The sequence below is a fragment of the Lepisosteus platostomus genome, chromosome 3, assembly GCF_059453375.1.
Source record: "Lepisosteus platostomus isolate fLepPlt1 chromosome 3, fLepPlt1.hap1, whole genome shotgun sequence".
Lineage (NCBI taxonomy): Eukaryota > Metazoa > Chordata > Actinopteri > Semionotiformes > Lepisosteidae > Lepisosteus > Lepisosteus platostomus.
Window position 1 is genome coordinate 63,845,137 of NC_142613.1, and position 20,192 is coordinate 63,865,328.

A 20,192-nucleotide genomic window follows, 5' to 3' on the forward strand; every position below is an offset into this window, starting at 1 on the left:
TATTCAAACATTTGCTGAAACAAACTAAAATTTAGGCGCACAAATTTACATTAAAGAGACCAACAAAACAATTAACTGGTTTGTGTAATAGTGGACGGAGAATAAAAAAATACTAAACTTTGAGCTTCCTCAGACAGCTACAGAATTTCAAGCAAAAACTCAACCATGAAGATTAAGGAGTTCTTTCACCAAGTCAGAGTTAATGGCATTAGAAAGCAGATTAAGGGCAGGTGGAATCAAAGTCTCTGATTATCCCTATGACCACAGTCTAACCCCTTTTTCAAGCTGTCTCCCTCTCTCCCCCTATACTCTAACACAACACTAATTAATCTTAAGTGAGAATGTGGAATTTACCTCTACCAATAATGTAATCAACTGATAACCATTGAAACTCTTTGAAAGTGAAATAGGCATTTGGTGTCCTCTAGTGGCAAGATCGCTCTTTCTTCAAAGACTGGCCTGCCACACTACATCTTTTGTCTTTTTTAAGTTTGATTATTAGTTTTCTGATTCCTGCTTTCCTGTATTCCTCTGTCTGCACCTCCTCCATTTCTTGTATTTTACTTCAAATCAACATTTCCAGCAATAATTTGATATTCTGATTGAATAATTCTGTATGGATGATCAAATAATAATGGATCAACGATGAACTCATACCAAACCTCCTTCTTTCTCAATGGTCCAGAGATCTGAGTTTTGCTCTGTTGTGACTTTGAAATAATCAAGGTGCATGATCATGTTGTTCAAAACCTGATCAAGAAGGAGTAAAACTATTCCTTGACAGCCCTGATAGCATCAATAACTGGGGTGCACACACAAATTACAGTGGCTTACTGGCTGGTAAAGGCTAGTTCTGCACCTAAGAACATAATCATTTAAACTTTTCTATGAAATAATTGAATGAGTATTAGCAGTGGTCATTACACAACTCTAGGAGGGTGAAAGGGATGTCCATGGTTTCTAAATTTCACCAACAGGGGTGCTGTAACAGTTTTTTTTTATAATAGGACGCTCTACTATTATAAAATTAACACAACTATAGCCACAAGGTACATACTAGTGCCTCATTCACTGTGTGGAAAGAAATAACTAAAGCCATTTGTCTTCTCCCAGGTGGTTAGTACCTGAGGCTAGCAGCTCATACCTCACAGTATTCAGGGAAATACTGGTTTAGGAAAGGATTTCCATTTTATCTAAACACACTACCCTCTCTCACCATAAACAGGCAAGAGATAGAATTGGAAGACTTGTGTGGTCCTTGCTATAATTAATAATTATAATGTGTAATTAATAATATAATTTCTATAATTCTTTGGAAATATTGTATAGTGATAAGAGACACTCTATCCCCAAAAGAGTTACCTCTAACATAACATATCACTGGTTAATATTGAGAATATTATGCTGATGGCCTATTAATAATAATAATTAATAATTGCTTACACTTATATAGCGCTTTTCCAGACACTCCACTCAAAGCGCTTTACAGGTAATGGGGACTCCCCTCCACCACCACCAATGTGCAGCATCCACCTGGATGATGTGACGGTAGCATCACATATTAAGGGTGAAATAGCTGTCAGTGTATCTGTGCTACCTTTGATATTAAATATTCATCAATCCACCATTTGTACAAGGTGGTGGAGAACGCCAGTGCCTAACCCAGCAAGCAATAGGTGCAAGGTGGGATACACCATGGATGGATTAAAAATCCAGTACAGGGCTCACACAAACATACACGCACTCATACCAGGGCCACTTCTTCCCAGAAACCTGTTAACATATCATTATATCTTTTGAATGTGAGAGGAAACCGGAGCATCTGGGGAAAACCCACAAAAACATTGGGAGAATATGCACTACAACTCCATGCAGATGTGATTTTTCATTTGAAAGAAAAAACTTGTAGACATTCTGGCTCTCAAGAATCAAGGTTGCTTTAATTGAAAAAAATACTTCCTTAATTAGTCAATAATTTAAAAGTGATCCTAGTATTCTAAGTACAGATTATTCATGGTGACAGATTGTGTTTATGCTTTGCAGCACCATGGATGGAAAAATAGTCTTTGTCAGTTTTCATTGTTATTCTGTTTTCAATAAACCTTTCCACTTATCCTAACATAGCTTAATTGCTAGTTCTGCCTTACCTGTGTTGTACCATTGTTAGGCCATATCTATATATTACCATAGTAATTATCAAATAACCAGCAGCACCTGGCTAGAAAATGTACAGAAACTGCACCAGGTGTGGCAAAGTGTGAATAAATATGTAGGCTGGCGGTAGGTGTTTTATTAGTCAGCTCTGGGAAAAAGGAAGTTGAGTTTGTTTGTGTGACGGGTAAGTGGCTTTTTCTCAGTGTGATTTTGCTTGTTTTGTGACTGTATTGTTATTATCTTGTTGCTGTTTGCTGTTGCCTAATTAGGATTGCATTTTGAATTACAAACTCCTGCACCAGTGAGATTGTGGGGCACAGTGCTTAAGTACTGGCTACAAAGTAACAAAACCTCATCTAGCTAAATCCCTCAACCAATGGTGAGGGGTTGTCTCAACTATTGATGTGAGGATTTTTTTAAGCTCTTTTAAAACCGCTTTACTTCCTTAAATGAGCGAACCCATTGGAGGTGAAAGAATTGAAAGGGTATTGCTAGATCATAAAACTACAGTATGAGATTCTGTTGCTTTGTCCTCTTCCCCTCACACCTGAAAGGCTTGACCATAACGGTGCTTCCTTTTTTTTGTAAGGCATTAAGCTTTACATGTTTCTTTGTGGCCCATCTTAAATCTGCTTGTATAGTCCAGCTTTTGCTCTGCTCTTTTCTCATGGTTGAAGGTGTTTAGGGCTGCCATTTATTTCTAAATGTCCTGCTGCACCTTGGTGGTTGGTCTCAGTCCTAAGTGGTAGTACTATACTCCCATTTGACCAACTTTCAAATCCTGTAGGTTCTTGGTCATATGTAGTGCTCTAGGTTAACTGACATCTAGTATTTGCACCTGGTAATGGTTATTGGACTAATGCACCTTTATCTTATTTCAGGGGAAGGCCTTTGTTTACTTGTGAGAAATCTTTAAAGTGTGGGGAGATGTCCAGGTATGAATTGGCTACATATAGTAGTAGTAACCCTGCTTGTGTTTTAAATATAGTTGGATCCTTTATGGTACTTGCTCAAAGAAAGCAATTAAGTTGCTCCACCAATCTAAATTGTAATAAATGAGTACTCAACACAGTAACTGAAATGGTAAATTGTCAATTTGCACCACTAGGGTGGAGAACCTGGGGAAAAATGCTTACTGCAATAGTTGTGGGGGTAATGCAGGTTTAAATTTAACATCCAGCAAATTGCTTGTGCTTAAATTTTAACTGCACTGTTGTGGGCCAGGTACTAGATATGCAATAGTAATACCGTTGGTTTTATTTCCAGTTTAGTTGTCCAAGGTGGCTAAAGTATTAACAGCCTGATCTTTCATTAAGAAACCAGTGGCTGTTCCTTTTAGCATCTATCCTTGTAATGAAGAGGGTGTATATTAAGTAAAATGGTAAGCCTTTTTACACCTTCAAAAGTGGACTCTTAGTGTGCAATGAGAGGAGACCATAGTATTATAAAATTTACAATAACTGTTTGAATACAGTTGGTAAGCAAAGAGACAGACATGGAACTAATTGAATAAAAGCTCTCCCAATTAAGGTTTTTGAGAGGGCTTAGATGGTGATATCCTTAGGGATAGAATTCCTGAGCTTTGGGGCATAGCAGGAGATGGCCTTGTCACCTGTACTATGCAAGACAGCCTTGGGGGACCAGAATTAGGTGAATGAAGGTTGTGAGGTGGGGAGTAGGATGGTCATCTGGTTTTTGATGCAATAGTCTCAGAACAAATTAGAGGGGGCAACCAATTCAAGGTTCTGGGAAAAAAAAAAACAGGGTGGTGATGCTACTTCACAAATTCTGTGGCCACAGACCAACCCCAATAGGTTGAGTGCTCCTTTTTTTTTTTTTTTTTTTTTTTTTCCTTCTGTGGTGCATTTGGTTAGAATGAAGAGGTCACTGGAAATGCCTGTTAATGGTACCACCTTCAATGTGAGATCTGCTTTCCTCCACAGCACATCTGTACGCCTTTCTTCCTCTCTGTCAAAAGGGGAGGAAGAAGCTGTAGCCAAAAGAAGAGAAATTGTCAATGCCGATCTAAAAACACTATTGGGGAAAGAGCTGCCAACGCAGCAGGTACAGTATGTTGGAGGTAGCTTTATTGGAGTTAATGATCTTTTGGAGATCGTCCAGTGTTAAGATATCTCTTCCTTCTCCAGACCCCTGTTATTGCCATCCTGGGCTCTGGTGGGGGTCTCCGTGCCATGATTGCTTTGCTTGGCTCACTGTGTGGATTAAAGGAAACTGGATTGTTGGACTCGGCCATGTATCTCTGTGGGGTCTCTGGGTCCACCTGGTGAGGAACCTGTTAATCGACAGCTTGTTGGGGGGTTGTGGTTGGTATGTGGTCAGCAGTGCACCATAAAAGGGATAGAGATAGGGGTGGGGAGGAAACGTGTCTTCCCAATGAATCTTTCAGAATATGAAAGTTCCAGTTGCCAAAGAGATCTGAGATACTTTAAAAGTGGTTGACTATTCAGAAGTCTGGGAAGTAAGCCATCTAATTCTAAAATTGGAATAAAACCCCATTAGTACAACAATGCAAAAAATGTATTCTCCATAGAATGCTAATCAGTTTAAGTCTTTGTTTTTGGTAGGTAAGATTTTAACAAAATGAAATGCAAATCCCATTAGATGCTAACTTGCCTTGCATGTTTGTAGGCACTAATCTTGGTATTTTTTTTTTTTTTCCTCAAAGGGCTATGTCTTCAGTTTGTGAAAACCCATCATGGGTAGAGGAGTTGGATCTCTTGGTCACCAAAATACTGGCCAGTCTTGGAAGCTCAGGCTTTGGGTTCTCTAAAGTGATGGAAAAGCTGGGGAACAGCAGGCCTTTGCTGGGCCGACTGCTGGAGGCGTCCAAGACGGATGTTTTCTCCTGCACCAATATCTGGGGAACTCTGATTGTGAGCCAGATGATTAAGAAGGTAAAACCTGGTTTCCAATGCACATTGAGCTCAAAGCAGCACTTCATGTTACTCAGTTTCTTTGATCTTTTCTCTTTTTTTTTTTTCTTTTTTTTTCCAGCTGTACACCTGCACTTTGCCTGAGCACAATGATCCACTTATTAGTGGAAAGCTCCCTTACCCTATTTATGCAGCCATTGATAAAGACCTCCTTAATACTGAGAAGCCAGAACTGTCTCCACCAGGTACCAATTCCTCCGTACTTAAGACAAGGTTATGTCCAGGTGCAGCATTTTTCTCAGTTGGGCTCATCCTCCGTAATTGCCTTTCTAAATGGAATTGCTTCAGTGTGGAAAAGCATGCCACTACTCTCGCACTCATTCTAAAGACCCCGACTCCAGAGAATGCCCTTCTGATACAATAATGGGGCTCTTGGCGTACTAAATGACTTATATTCTTCACTCCAAAAGATTATAGATGGTGAAGCTGAAGCATTTTAATGAGACTTTCAATTTCCTTGAACAGAAATGTGGTTTGAGTTCACACCCTATGAAGCAGGATTTCCCGCATATGGAGCTTTCATTAGCACCAAGAACTTTGGAAGTCAGTTTGAGAAGGGGGAACTAAAACATCCCCACCCACAGCATGACTTGTGCTACTTACAAGGTGAGAGCTTCCCTGCTTGGCTTCAAAAAGAGTAGTACTCCCACAATGGCAGCATTTTTAAAGCTTTTTCTTTTTCGCAGGCCTATGGGGAAGTGCTCTGGCAGTAAAGGAGATTTTGGAGAAATACGTAATGGGTAAATACAATTGGGCTATAAAATGTTTGTGTGTTGCACTGGTCAGTACTCCTGTCCACTTTATATTGGACAGCATTTGAACAGTAAACTGTGCTGCAGGGTTTTTTTCAAATTGTCTGCCAGTGAGTAGATATCCTCCTGAAGCTACATGCTTTTTTTTTTTTTTGCAATATTGGCAAGTAATCCTTCCATCTAAATTAGGAAGACCAAGAGTAATGTATAAACATCTTTGCAGATTCTCTGAGGGATGAATTGGGTTTCATTTTCATTGCTGGAAAAACAGAAGGTAAGGACAGTTTGGCTTTTAAGATTAAGTATTGGAAGTGCTGCAACAGTTCTATTTTAGTCCCTGATAAATCATGTTAATAAAGGAATTTGTTTTGGGAGTAACTTGAGACCCTTGCTAAAGCTCTTTTCTGTAATGCAAAACACTTGGGCATTAATCACTACAAGGATCCATTTAGGAGAATCTGGAACTGGTTCCTGTTGCTCTCCTCTTGGTAATATGCAGTTTTGTTTAAAAATGCAATAGAGTAGTACAAGCCAGTAATGCGTCTTGTGAGTGGGGAAAAACCCCAACACCTGTTTACATGGGTTGGGCACACTTGAGTACGAAATCTACTGGCACTATTCATATGAGCAAACTAAACATCTATTGTCCTGTATAAATCGAGATGAAATGAGCATACCTTATGTAGGAAGGAGTACATGTCAATTGCTGAAATGCAATTTGTCTGTTTTCTAGAAACTTTGGGTCTTGTGAGCAAAATGTTAAATGTACTTGAAAGCTGGCAGTGGGGCACCAACTACAACTTTCTGTATGGTTGTGATTCTCTCCCGTCGGGTGAGTTCAGATGCAATACAAGAACTTAATTTACATGAGGGGGGGTTATAAAGGGAATGGACAACTGCATTTAATCTCTAAGATGCTCTTGATCAGCTGGCACACTTAACACTATGAAATGTTAATATTGTACGGACTTGCCAGAACTTAAAAGCACAGAATATCTGTAGTGCAGCTGAATTTACTTTGCCACCAATTGAAAGAAATCCTCTTCCACAGGAGAACAACCGCCGAGTGTGTCCTCTCTAGTGAATAACAAGTTCTTCTACCTGGTGGATGCCGGACTGGCTATAAACAGTGCTTACCCTCTTGTGCTCCGGCCGCAGCGCCAGGTGGATGTGATAATTTCCTGTGACTACAGTGCTGGAGATGACCCATTCCTGGTACAGATCCTGCTTTTTGCAACTCTTGCCATTCTCTTGAAAATGTTAATCTCGGCCCTTCAGGAATTATACGAATAGAGAGTGCAAAATCTTGCTAGCTTGGTAAAACATTCATTATGCGTACTTGTCTTTTTTTAACAAAGCTCATGGGTTTTTGTCCAGTGTTTGTACAACACTGAGCCCTCAAACAGCCAGAAATGGCTTGCATTCCTCAAGCCATGAGGTATAACCTGCTACAGTACTTCAATAAACCAAGACATCCCAAAAAATGTTTAGTTGGAGTTCTCAAAGTACTTGGGTTTGCCTCTACCATCTGCCTTTGCTTTTTTTTTCTTTTCTTCGTACAATCCAGTTGCATGTAGATTTTTAAAGTGACAGAAGTCCTTATGAACTCCCACCTACCCACCCCAACCTGCTGTGGTTTTCTCTTCTGTTCACTTCTCAAAGTACTTCCACTTTTCTCTCTAGACTGTAAAGCAGGCTGCAGGCTATGCAAAGGCAAATTCCATCCCTTTCCCTGAGATCCATGTTCCTGCTGGTGAGGTGGGGGACTGCTATGTATATAGTGGAGCTGGGGCTCCTACAGTCATCCACATGCCTCTGTTCAACAGTACCAATGACAAAAGTAAGTATAAATGAGCATTTACAGTTGGATTTCTCAAGGGCAAAGTGTCATCTTGGAAATACCTTGTTTCCCACAATGACTTGATGATAGTCAAGTCTCCTTTGGTGGCAATTTTATAGTTGTATTGCCTTCTCTAAGCTTTGGCTACAGTCTGTTTTGGTCCAAAACATGGCAGCAGAAAGGAGAAGGACTTTTTTTTTGCTTCCTAGGCTTTTATTGGAATGATGCACAATTTTGCAGGCTGTTTATATTGAAAGTAGAACAGCTCTACTACAATTAAGTGTAGGCTGACCTCATGGCTGACTAGACGAGTAAGCGTCTGACCTGGTGGTAACACGGCACCCTAAATTCACCAACCTAGAAACCCGTTGCAATTTGGAAGCTGAAGATTCCATAGGTACAGAGGTAGTAATCTAGTTGCAGTAACTTGCAAATGAACTAATTCTTTCTGACCTCTCTTTGCAGTATGTGGCTTATCAGACTACCCGACACTGAAGTTTTCATACACTGAGAAGGAAATTAACCGTTTATTTGAGGTATCCAAGGACAACATTGTGCGAAATAAAAACAAATTACTTGAGGCAATAGGAAACAAGGTGGATCAGAAGGCTTCCTAAATGTCTGCTTGCAAGCTGCTGGTTTACTTGTGTGTGTGTGTGTGTGTGTATACTTGGGACACGTCCTTTGATGGATCCTTAACTGTATTGGAGCTTGTTCTTCAACTCTGTGGGTCCCACTTGTAAGTCACTTTGTGAATGTGGAACTAAAATAAAACTATAATGCCATGTGAAATGCTGTATGCCCTCTTCATTTAAGTTTAGTGGTTTTTTTTTTATTCCCTTGTTCATTCTTCATTGGTTCATGAACAACTAGAAGTAAAAATGCCTTCAGAGAAATCTTCAGTTGTAAGACTACACTGGCCTAGAAGAAAATTTGACTTTTAGACTGGCATGACTCAATCTCACTGCAGGTGCAGTCTTAGTTGAATTAGGTTGAATTGATACTTGGGAATGAAGTCTTCCTGAAACTTAGTTGGGGTTGATGCAATCTGGAAGTGGATCCAAAATGAATTGGTGGGGGTGAAAGTAGAATGTTGTGTAGATTACTTAATTGCCTTTGCCTGCTACCCTTGCATAAGGACCTGTTTAGTGCTCCTCCTGCAGGAGGAACAATGCAAGTACTCTAGAAAAACATTGCCTTTTTGGTTTTATTTCCAATACAAAATACTATGCAACAATTGGTTTAAAATCTACTTTCCATTCATGTATTGCTAAACATGATGATGGGTCTCTTAAGATTAACTTTTTTTTGGTAGGGGGTTTGCCCCCCTCTTGGGGGAGAGCTTGAATTGTTACTGTCCTGTTACTTGGCAACATTTTTATTGTGGAGCTTTTTTGGGTTGGTATGGATTTAATTCCTCACCCCTCCAATGCGAACGCCAGTGTATCCTGGGATATTAGACCAGTATTGCAACTCAATCTGTTGCCTTAACCTCTGGTGTACTTCATGCATGTCTTCTGTGATTCTGCTGCATGCTAGCTCTGCAAGTGTCTGCTTTGTTCACATTTTATGTACAAGTGGGAACCTAGAAATTGGAGAGCAATGACTAAAGAAAAGCACTTGGTTCACATTTGAGTGACTGTTAAACAGTTGATCTTTATTTTAAAAATGTACAGCAAGACAAATGATTATGGATTCATGACCAACTAGAAGTAAAAATGCCTCCAGAGAAATCTTCAGTTGTAAGACTACACTGGCCTAGAAGAAAATTTGACTTTTAGACTGGCATGACTCAATCTCACTGCAGGTGCAGTCTTAGTTCTGGCCTGGATGCATGTTTAAGCCTTCAAGCTTGGGTAATGTGACTGGTGGGGCCTGAACACAGTGGGGTTTGGAGTCTAAACATGGAGTCTCTGACCGATGGGGGGGGGGGGGGGGTTAGATGAGTATGACTGTTCATCCCTTCCCCTCATGTGCAGACAGGAGCTTGAAGACCAGATGTCACCACAGAATAGTGGGAGTGAGGCTGAACTGAAACTGTTCTAGCAGGACAATACTCCATGTCTCTCTGGAAGAGCTGGTGTAAAGGCTATTCTCACTGATGATCTTTGATATGATTTCAGAAACAAAACCTACCAGAGTGGTTCCTTGTCCTGTCTCTTCGTCATTCTCGCCTTCATAGTGATGTTTTATGACCCAGTGAGCTTTCATGAGTGGCCATATCCTAGGTGGTTTGGTCCCTTGTCCAGAATTATGTAGCCAGGGAAAAAAAATCCCACTGAGATAGCAAAGGGAGCCCTGAGCCAAAAATCTTTTCTAGAGCCTCATTAAGACCGTGTATGGGGGAAAAAATGTACTGTTGCATTATTTAAGGACACTTGTACATCAGCTGTCACTTGTATTTCAGAGTTCTGTGTTGTTCTCCAGAGTCTCCTGCTGGCTCAGTTCACGGTGCAGTAGCTGGTTGAAGGGGACCAAACCTCACTGAAACGCCTGACTTGGTTCCGTTTGACCAGCCACAGCAAGACGTGTTCCTTCAAAGTCCTGAGGGGGTGGGGTAGAGTGGGGTGGGGGAGGTCTGTTGAGGCTTCTTTCTCTGGTTATAAAACAATAAACCAGCTCTTACCTGTAACAGAAGATTAAGATTGAAATTAAGAAAAATAGAATGCTGAATTTTATATTCAGGCCATTTTTAGTTTTTTTCTAATTTATCTACAATAGTGTCAATTATTCTGTAGAAGAGAAAATGCATGCCTACTGTAGGTAACTTTTCAGTGCAAAAACATAAGTCATTTGAGATTCAAGATGGAGCAAACTAAAAAGAAGATAGGTAGAAGAAGAGATGTTTCTTTCTGGGTGGATGGGGGCCTTGGCTGAGGTAATATGCTCTAAGTGCTAATCTCGTCATGCTAATTTGTTCAGTCCTGGGCAGGGAGTGGTATGTTGTTGTGCATTTGGATGTGGACCATCAAGTATAGATGACACTTCATACCCAGACATTAACACCGACACACTTGTGACAAGTCAAACACTGAGGACTGAAACTGTATACCAGGGTTTAATTTTCAGTGGCAGATTAGACTCCTGCTTCTCTGGAGTTACTTTCCTTGGGAGGTGGTCTGCCAGCTCTACACACACCTGCCTCCTATCTCTCTTGCTAAGCCTTCCCAGAGCTATAATGGGCAACACCTGTGTCCTGTCAGTTGGGCCTTGACTACCACATGATAAAGCTGCTTGGCTCCAGCTGTGAGCTTGCTGAGCAGCCAGTATCCCCCATGCTTTCAGTGTAAATGCCACCAATTCATCTCGGGAGTGTGAATAACCACACAAATCCACATTTTTTCATGATTTTCAAGGGCTCTGGGATAACTTGTATGTTATATCTCATGAGAGTCAGGCAATGTCACACATTTTAACCTACGGACACAGAGCACTGAGTGTACTGTATCTCTTTTAACAATAGAGGTTCAGGCAGGCATCATTTAACAAGCTGTTCATTTAAGAATCTAGGAAGTTAATTCATTGATATAAGGAAACCATTGGTATCAGTTTTTGCAGGATTTTGTTAGATAATTTAAGATAATTAAATGTCACTCAATGATTTTATGTGAACTATTATGTGAACTTTTATTTGAACTATCACTCTCTTGATGTGATGATGTGATGAGCACTCTCTTTGCAGATCACAGTAGGTGCATGTTTCACTTAAAATCAGCAATGTTTCTATCTATATTGAGTTTATTCATGCAAATTTATAGAAATATGATTCACAGAAAAGTATAACAGTATTACGTTTATGCTGATGATTGCTCTTCTAGTTCTGTAGTTTTATTGCAAGATTGCAGATTTAGTTTGCTAATGTTTATAAAACAATCTACCACGAACCCCCAAAACTTGTTTTCTTTAGAAAAGATATATAATGTACTGTTTCACATGTGTGTGTATCTGGAAGATTTACATACAAGTATGATGGACGATAACTTTGCATAATGAAGACCAATCACCCTGAAACCACACACTTCCTTACATTCCATAACTGACTTACTCATATGGGGATATAAGGAAGCATGTTGTCTCTGGGAGCATAGATATTAAGACTGCAGAGAGAACAACTGGAAATAAACAGTAGCTTCAGGTTACAATGCACTCTTTTTTTGCAGCTCTTCGGGCTCTGGAGAAGCCCAAACTACAATTAAGCTGATACATTTACCATCTACTTTAGAAGACAAGCACAAGCATTTTTATACTATTATTTCTCTCTTAGACAATGTCAATAATCTCCACAAATCTGAAATATTAGAGTGAATTACAATGAAGTAAACACCACATCTTTTTTCCCTTCTAAATTATACTAATAGTATCCAATGTACTATTCTGTGAAGGTAACACGCAACACTGTAGTCATAGGGAAGAAGCTTCTAATTACAAAAAATGTAGTATCTATTGGTTCATTGCATGACAGAATATTGTTTTTGGAATTGATAAAAGATGGACAACATGAAGTCTGAAACATGACTGAGAAACCTACAGTACGGTCCCTGTATCAGTTTTAGAAGTTATCTTTTCAGTAAAATAATGGTGAACGGCATCACTGGTATATTGTCTCATATGGTGTAATTATGGCCAAGCAAAGGAGAGTATTGTACCTGCTGAAATACTTGTTAATGTGTGTTTTAAACCAGACAGCTAAAACAACAACAGCAACAAAAGCTGCTCTGGAGGTGTGTCAGAAAAAGCAACATGAGGATTTTCAAATTGTTTTTATGAAGTGTTAAGGAAAGACAGAGTAAACAAAAAATCCACCCATTATTGGGAGGCTGTTGTTAAGGGTCATGGCAAAAAATATTTCCTAGAACCACAGGGCACTCCTGGGAAGATGTGCCAGTCCCTGGCACAGCAGAGAGAAGTTAGAGACATTAATAACTGAGCCAGCTAGCCTTTGAGAGGTGGCAGGAGATTGGAGCACAGATGCTTCACACAGATGGTGCCCCAGGAGCTGTGAGGCTGCAGCACTATATACCTTTCCACAGTCCCATCCAGAATTAAAACAATATGTTTGAAAGATTTCTGTGATTTGGTGCTCCTCATATTAACCTATACACAGATTGTAGTGCATGGCTAGCATTATCTGACTGCCTTGTTATGTGTATGTGGTAGTTCTTTGACACATATACATAGCTGTAATTTGGGGTACAAAACGTGAATAAAATTATTTCAGAACATCTCTCTAGTTATTCAATATAATAAATGCTTCTTTTCTGTTCATCTTTATGCTGAAATAAGTTTTGACCAGGAGCATGTTGAGGAAGGGTGCTGGACAGCTGAATATTACCTTTACATGAAATGCTGTTCAGGTTTCCTTTCTTCTCCAAGCATCAGATTTGCCATCCACAGTCTTCATAAGTCTTCATAGTGTCACCTTCTTTGGGCTGGAGAATTAGACCAGGGAGGCTTGCAGTACCAGATTTACTCTGTGTAGCTTAGGTGTACAGAAAAGAAATCTATCAACGGCTCTATCACATGGCTATCACATGGCTACCTGGCAGTTAGCTTCAATAAGCTACAATTGTATAAAAGTGTATATGATATCTACATTATTTACAAATTTGGTGAGATATCTTAAATATTGTGTTAATATAATACTTTACATGTAACTTTAGAATATCAATCTGTCTCTGAGCAACAGTCACATCTCAATTCTTTCACGCTAGTTTGACTATTTATTTAGGAACAGTATTACATGTAATTTAATCTTCAGATCTAGGTCTGTGAGCTCAGATCGGGCAGCTTTGTTTCTTAGTGTTTGTTTGCTACTCGATTTTGGTTTCCTTCCTCTGGGAAGCTCAGTGCATTTGTCCCTTGATTTACTGTCTCCTTACCCTCCTGGATGGGTGTGAAATCCTGCATTACTCTTAAAGTGTGAATATTGAGGCAAAGACAGATGGCACAGTTTATATTTTAACTTCCCAGAGAAAACACAAAACATTTCCATTTAGATAAAAGTAATATTTCCGATTGAACAGTACATATTTATTTTTACCATGTCTGTTTGATAAATTAAACAAATGCCATGCTAATTTACTGTATATATATATTCATAATTATTTGGAACAATCGGAATTTAGTTTCTTAATACTTTCTTTTTCAATGATTGCTAATAATTTGTCAGAAATTACATGTCACAAACTTTGGGACATTGATTACTATTACTCTTTGTGAAGTAAACTATATTTTTAATTTGGAAATTGACCCGTTAAGTATAAATCTGGTATAACAGAGTAAAGAGACTAATGTTTCATTAAAAGTATTACAAAAATCATCTAGGTTAAATTAAAAAATATATACCATGTTTCTAATTAGGCTGGTAGATTCAGTTTTAGAATTTTGTAACTTAGATTCAATGCAAATCTCTTCCTGTGCTTACAGTCCGTAATTAAATGTTTTAACACTAGAAAACCTATTTCAAGCATGTTTGTATTAAAGTTTCATGTTTACATTGAAAGAACAAATTTGGTCAAATAATTAAACTGAGCAGACTTTGGTAACATTTCCTTAGGTTATTCCTCAAGCATTATTATTTTGAGATGTATATCAAGTATATATCTCTCTTAAATGGTAAAGCACTTTAGCAGCCAAACATGACGTGAATTGATGGGCAAAACACTCTTCGAAAGCGGTACCTTATCTTCAGAAGATTAGGATGTTTTCTGGTTTTAATGTTCTTCAATCATAATGTCCATGTTCCGTCACATTCTCTACCTCTCTCTCCGTCATTTTCTGCTATCTTCCCCAGTACCATCCTCATCTCTGGCCAGCTCCTGGATTGTGTCCAGAGAAGGCCATGCTGGCCTGCCTTTTCAATCCCCCCTCACCCCCTCCAAAGCGGCCTCCCACCTGTCAGTGTCCTTTAGAAGCCTGGGCCTCTCCTGTACCTCCTGTCCACCCCAATCAGTGTCGTGACAGGGAGCCCAGGCCTGTGAAATCACACCTCTCAGCTGTTCACACTCCACTTGAGACATCCTATACCCACTGCTCTATATTATATAGAATGTCAATGGCTCCTTTTTTTAAAAGGTTCATGGAAACAACTGTGGAAGGCTTGGCCTCCTTTTTTATTAGGCCACTGCACTGGAAAATGGTTTAGTGAGCACAGCTGAACAGTCCATCAGGGGTCTGATTCTGGCCTGTTCATCAGTTTTATATATTTATTTTTTTCCTACAATTTTTCCTTTTTCATGTTTTTATTCCTTTTGGTCTTCAGTAAAAAATGTGAAGTCATTTTAGGTGAGGTTTTTTAAAAAGATAGAAAGAATGTTGAGATTTACCACAAGGAAAGTGATCTTATTGAATCTGGCTGTATTAGTATGAAAATTAATTGAAAATAATTAATTGAAATTAATTGAAAACTTTATGAACAAATTTACATCAATAGCTCATTGGACAAATTATGTTATTTAAACTTTTCACAAGGTTTATTGATTGCAGTCTTGTTACTTAAGATAACTAGATACTGACCTCAAGTCGTAAGATTTAATTTATCTGCCGGACTTTGAAACAGCTTTTTCAAGTAGCTCTTGAAAAATATTTGATTTTTATTAATGCAAGAACAAGAAAATATATATCCAATTTCTCCCTGAGTAAAGAAGGCCACCAGGTTGCTCTGGGCATGACTGACAGCAGCCTGACCATGAAAGAAATTGTCCAGAGAATAAGATGTTCTGCATCCATAATCATCAGACTAGGCCAGAGAAACCAGGAAACCTGCTGTTAGAGGCAGGCCACATCCTGGTAAGCACAGGGTAACCTCATTGATCCAAGACGCATAGATCTGATTAATCTACATAATTATATTAGTATCTAGAGCATGAGAATTTCTAAGAAGAAATCACCCTTCTTACCTCTACGACTGTGACTTGCTGTCTGCATATAAATGATCTGCATCTGCATCACTCTGCAACCCACAACTAACAACCCCCTGAAGCTAAGAAGTGTAAGCCTGGTCAATACCTGGATGGGAGACCTCCTGGCCAAATTTCCCATTGGCCTATATCAATCAATAATGCTGTCTGCATAAAATTGTCTACATGTTTAGAAGCCATCTAGGGGCAATATTGATAGATAAGAGACAATATTCTGTGGGCCAGAAAATATCTGAGGTGGTGGAAGGAAGAGATGTTGTATTCACCAATGAATGCTTGTTCGACTGACCCGATGAAAAACGTCATGTTTTGTTAAAGCCACTGGGTCCTGGTCGAACCCATCCAGCTGGCTACAGATGGAGAGGATGAGGGACAGAACATGTCACAGCAATCTGTCCAGAGGCTGATCAGGTCTGTGAGTCAATGCTGTCAGAGCTGTGTGTCTCAATTAATACTATCATTGTAATGTTTTAACTAAGGCAATGTGTTATATTTCATGCTGTAGCATTGCCACAATTACGTGATCTGTTATTTTGTTCATGTTTCATATATTTGTTCTTAGAATATTGTAGAACTTAGTATTGTTTCTTTTTTACATCATTTTGTAATCAAAATGATACAATAACCACTGATTCTCTAGTGTTTTTGTGATGCAGACTAAACCCAACGCTAATGCATTTCTCTGATCAACCCCTGAATTGACACAAACCTTATAAAAAAGATGATGGGGCAGTAAGTGCACACTTGGGCTTCAAGTGCCCAGATCTATATTTACAGTACTTAGGGGTAGATGATCCAGCAGGTTTAAAATAGTTTACGCATGTGACATCATAGCATTCATGGGTTGGAAATGTTGCTGTTTAACATATCAGATAACTGGAAGCTATGAAGAGAGTGTTTAACTCTTTCAAACTTAACTGCATGAATGAATTTTTAAATGGAAAGAACTATTGTGTGAACACACATCTGGAATAACGTCAAATCATAAATTAAAATACTGTGATTTAAATAATTTATGCTATATTTAGCATTTTATCTATTTATATAAACTCTATGTAAGGCTACATATTACATGTTCGATATTATGATTCACTGCTACGTAATGTGCACATAGAAATGGGACCAAGAGTCCCACTGCAAAAGCATTTGAGTCATTTCTGATGTAATGAGAAAAGCAAGAGAACTAAACACCATATATCACCATAAACTATTGAATCATCTGTTAATTGTCGTAAAAGAACATGTTGTAGAACACTTTATTTGCTGTCAGTATGCTGCTAATGTCTTTTCTCCAAACACTCCCTATAAAATGCCCTGAGGATTTTCTCACCTTTGTTATGAATTGCAGCCTATTGCTGTCGACACATTCCTTGTCATCTCCCAGATGCTGTTTGCACTCTTCTTTCCTACGCTTCTGTCACTGCATTCTAATGAGCTCAGGTTAGGGAACTGCTGTAACCAGCATGCCAGTTTGCAGAGCTGTTGTTTTGACATTGCTGTGCAAGCAATTAAGATTTACTTTAGACATGAGTTTAAAAGCATTAATAGCATTTAAAAACAGATCTTCAATAAGCTTTTTGCCTCCCTGAAAGTATTGTATGGAAGAACACTACAAAAATCCCTTTTTTTCTTGTAAGCAGTGTTTGGACTCTTGTAAAAGTGTCGATGAAATCCAGATGTGCCATCACAAGTGCATTGTTATTATGCAACTTTAACACCTTTTTTCATTAGAGCTGAAGGCCACGATCAGTAGATACAGAAAGAATGGTAGGTGCACAATCAGAAAATAGGAAATACCGTAGGAAACCAAATTAGATGAGGCTGATAATTTCCTAAACAAAATGTACAAATAAAACAAACTGCTGACATAATGTGGAATTTTTCAGGCTGAAGATTTTGGCTGGAGCTCGAACCAGCAACTGTATATTTCAGGCACCTGAAATGATGATTTATTTCCCCTCATGCAACATTATGCATGAAGAATGGAATGGTCATGTGCATTTTGTGCAATATTCTATTTATAAGGTACTCATGCTTAAAGATAGAAAAAATCTTATGGGTGATTTGAACTTTAAAAACATTACATCTATAATTTCAGCGGAAAAAAAAAATTAAAATCCTGAATAATGAAAATGCAATGTTTCGCATTTAACTCTACTATACTTAGCTTGCTTTGAGAATGATAACCTACAGTAGGATATCAGTTAAGTGTTGAGTTATGTCTCTCAGGCCATTTTTGTCATTGCTTACTTATCCCATCAAGGATTATGCTTATGATAGATTTGTTACCCTCTATTTTTCCAGCTCAGTCATACTTCATTTCTCTCTGCTTTCACTGTGAAGCTCACTGCTGCCCTTCGAGAGAAACAGGAGAGCACAACAGAATTTTCTCCTCTGTAAACATAGAAGTGTGCATCTCAGTAGCATCTAAGGTCAGCACCTGTGCTCTATAATCAGCCTGCAACAGGAATGAGAGCCTCATTCACAGAAAGCTTGATACTAAGGCTGGCTTATATTGAAATCTGATGCTGCAGCTATTTCGGATGTTTCAGTAAAACCTCTGAACTACTGAACACAAAAATAACATCTCTTTTATATAGTCTATTCTGTAAAGTGGACTTTCAAGACACATACAGTATTAAAGTTTTGGTGCTGCTAAATTAAGTCAACAGTATGTGTATGTGCAGTGCACAAAATGCTCCCTGTGGGAGGTATACAGTGAGTAGCTAAGCACTGGTTAAATCAGTAACTACCTATAAGTCATGTATTCTCATTCTAGTTCTTAACTTCATCTTTCACTTTACCTTAAACATGCCTCTTGCATGGGATTTAAGGAAAGCCCAAGATGTGAACAACTATTAGTTCTGTAATGTAAGACTTGCAGGTTTTGATCAATTGCAATTGAAAAGGACACAAGTCCCCTAAAATTTGTTAAAATCTTTTAAACAGAAAAAAATATAGTTTAAGTTTCTAGTGCAGGAGTGTAACACTTTAAAACAAAAGAGGATTTTAAGATTTCCCCAAAATATATTTAAACACTAATCCTTCATAAAATGAATTTCAAACTTAAGTACTGTGTGATGCTTGGTAATATATTAGTCTTGAATACTTTTTTTTTCAATTTTATTTGAATGTATCCCTTATCTGAAGACATCCTTATTTTAAAGCTGCCTTTTACATTATCTTCCATCCATCCATTTTCTTACCACTTCTTCCAATTCAGGGTTGCGGGGAACCCAGGGCCTATCCTGACAAGTAACGGACCCAGGGTCGCAGAGCTACAAGGGCTAACAACGCTTCCTGCTGCTCCACTATGCCAGCCTTTTATATTATCATCATGTTCTAATTTACACAGCCTGTTTATTATATAACTCATCAGCTGAGTATTATTACTTTACAGTAAAATATATCAGATTATTAGTCAAAGCAAATTAGGATCATACTTTAATTGAGACAAACTGCGGCACTTAAAAATGGATAACGTCAAATGACGAAGAAGAATAGACATTTCTTTTTCTTAATTCTTTTTGTTCTCTCACATTCGTAGAAGACATGTGTCAGGCCCAATATGACAATTAAGCAGCATTATCCATTTTTTTAAGATCAGCCCTTCATTTATACATTAATTTAGTTCAGTTTCAGGACAACAATCCTATCCTGTCTCATGTGTCCAGCCGCCAGGAGGTAACTTTACAAAGCTGCCTCATAAACACAAGATCCTCATGGCTCATCGCTAGATCCTCATGGCTAGATATAAGACTTACCATCCTAGTCTAAGTCTATGTCTTGCAATTTGTAAAATGTCTGAAAATGTGCAGAGAAAGTCTACTGCAATTATTATAAACGGTAGTTCTATTTTTTTATAGTTTTGCCATCTTCTACGAAAACAACATTATTTGATAAAAGAGTTAAACTCCCTTTATGTTCTCACTGTTAATTTATTCAGGACTTGGGTCTATTTGTAATCAAGAATTATCAGTTTCCAGTAAACGTAGTTTGAATCCATCCATTTTCTAACTGCTTCATGCAGTACAGGGTTGTGTCTATTCCAGCAAGCATGGGCTCAAGACAGGGTACACCCTGAATGGGATGCCAGTCCATTGCAGGGCTAAATGTACTTTTAAATCAGTGGCTTACTGGTCAAATATAATTTAATCTGGCTTTTTGTGGGAAACATACTAAATTGAATTATTTTATTAATTATGAGGCCACACTAGCTATATGTGGAAAGCAATTGAAATAAACGTATATAGTAATAATCAGGATCCTATATATAGTATTTGTATTACAAATGAATCTTGGTATGCTCTCCTTTGTGTTCTAGATTATATTACAGTTTAAATCCCTTTACAACAGGGATGGATGTGCAGAGCTCCTGTCCTACAGGCCCCTAGTGTCTGTTGATCTTCATTACACCTCAGCTCTGAACTAAATTAAAACACTTCTGCACAGGTTTTGTACTAACGAAGGCCCAATCTTCCCATCGGTCTCTTTCCTCAGTAACATCTGACCTTTCTTAAGAGTTCCGATCACTACATTGTTTTGACATTGCCCTCTACATAGAGGATAATAT

General features: G+C 38.5%; 1 protein-coding gene and 1 long non-coding RNA gene across 2 annotated transcripts; one reads left to right on the forward strand and one right to left on the reverse strand.

Moving 5' to 3' along the window:
* The first annotated feature begins 2,262 nt into the window (after positions 1-2,262).
* Positions 2,263-8,492, forward strand: LOC148675265 (cytosolic phospholipase A2 gamma-like). Its single transcript, XM_088626417.1, has 13 exons — positions 2,263-2,338; positions 3,036-3,089; positions 4,098-4,218; positions 4,302-4,438; positions 4,841-5,069; positions 5,170-5,293; positions 5,574-5,714; positions 5,795-5,848; positions 6,084-6,134; positions 6,594-6,692; positions 6,912-7,075; positions 7,544-7,700; positions 8,166-8,492. The coding sequence occupies exons 2-13, from the start codon at positions 3,082-3,084 to the stop codon at positions 8,315-8,317; spliced, it is 1,437 nt and encodes a 478-aa protein (XP_088482543.1). The 5' UTR covers positions 2,263-2,338; positions 3,036-3,081; the 3' UTR covers positions 8,318-8,492.
* An 844-nt stretch (positions 8,493-9,336) lies between these two features.
* LOC148675266 (uncharacterized) lies at positions 9,337-14,569 on the reverse strand. Its single transcript, XR_015935483.1, has 3 exons — positions 14,381-14,569; positions 13,033-13,179; positions 9,337-10,326 (listed from the first exon to the last, which is right to left on the reverse strand). It is a non-coding gene; the product is annotated as an uncharacterized LOC148675266 (long non-coding RNA).
* Positions 14,570-20,192: the final 5,623 nt, after the last annotated feature.

Coding starts and splice junctions, on each gene's coding strand:
- LOC148675265 (XM_088626417.1), top strand. Junction 6,135..6,593: donor CATTGCTGGAAAAACAGAAG/GTAAGGACAGTT, acceptor TCTGTTTTCTAG/AAACTTTGGGTCTTGTGAGC. Junction 7,701..8,165: donor CAACAGTACCAATGACAAAA/GTAAGTATAAAT, acceptor CTCTCTTTGCAG/TATGTGGCTTATCAGACTAC.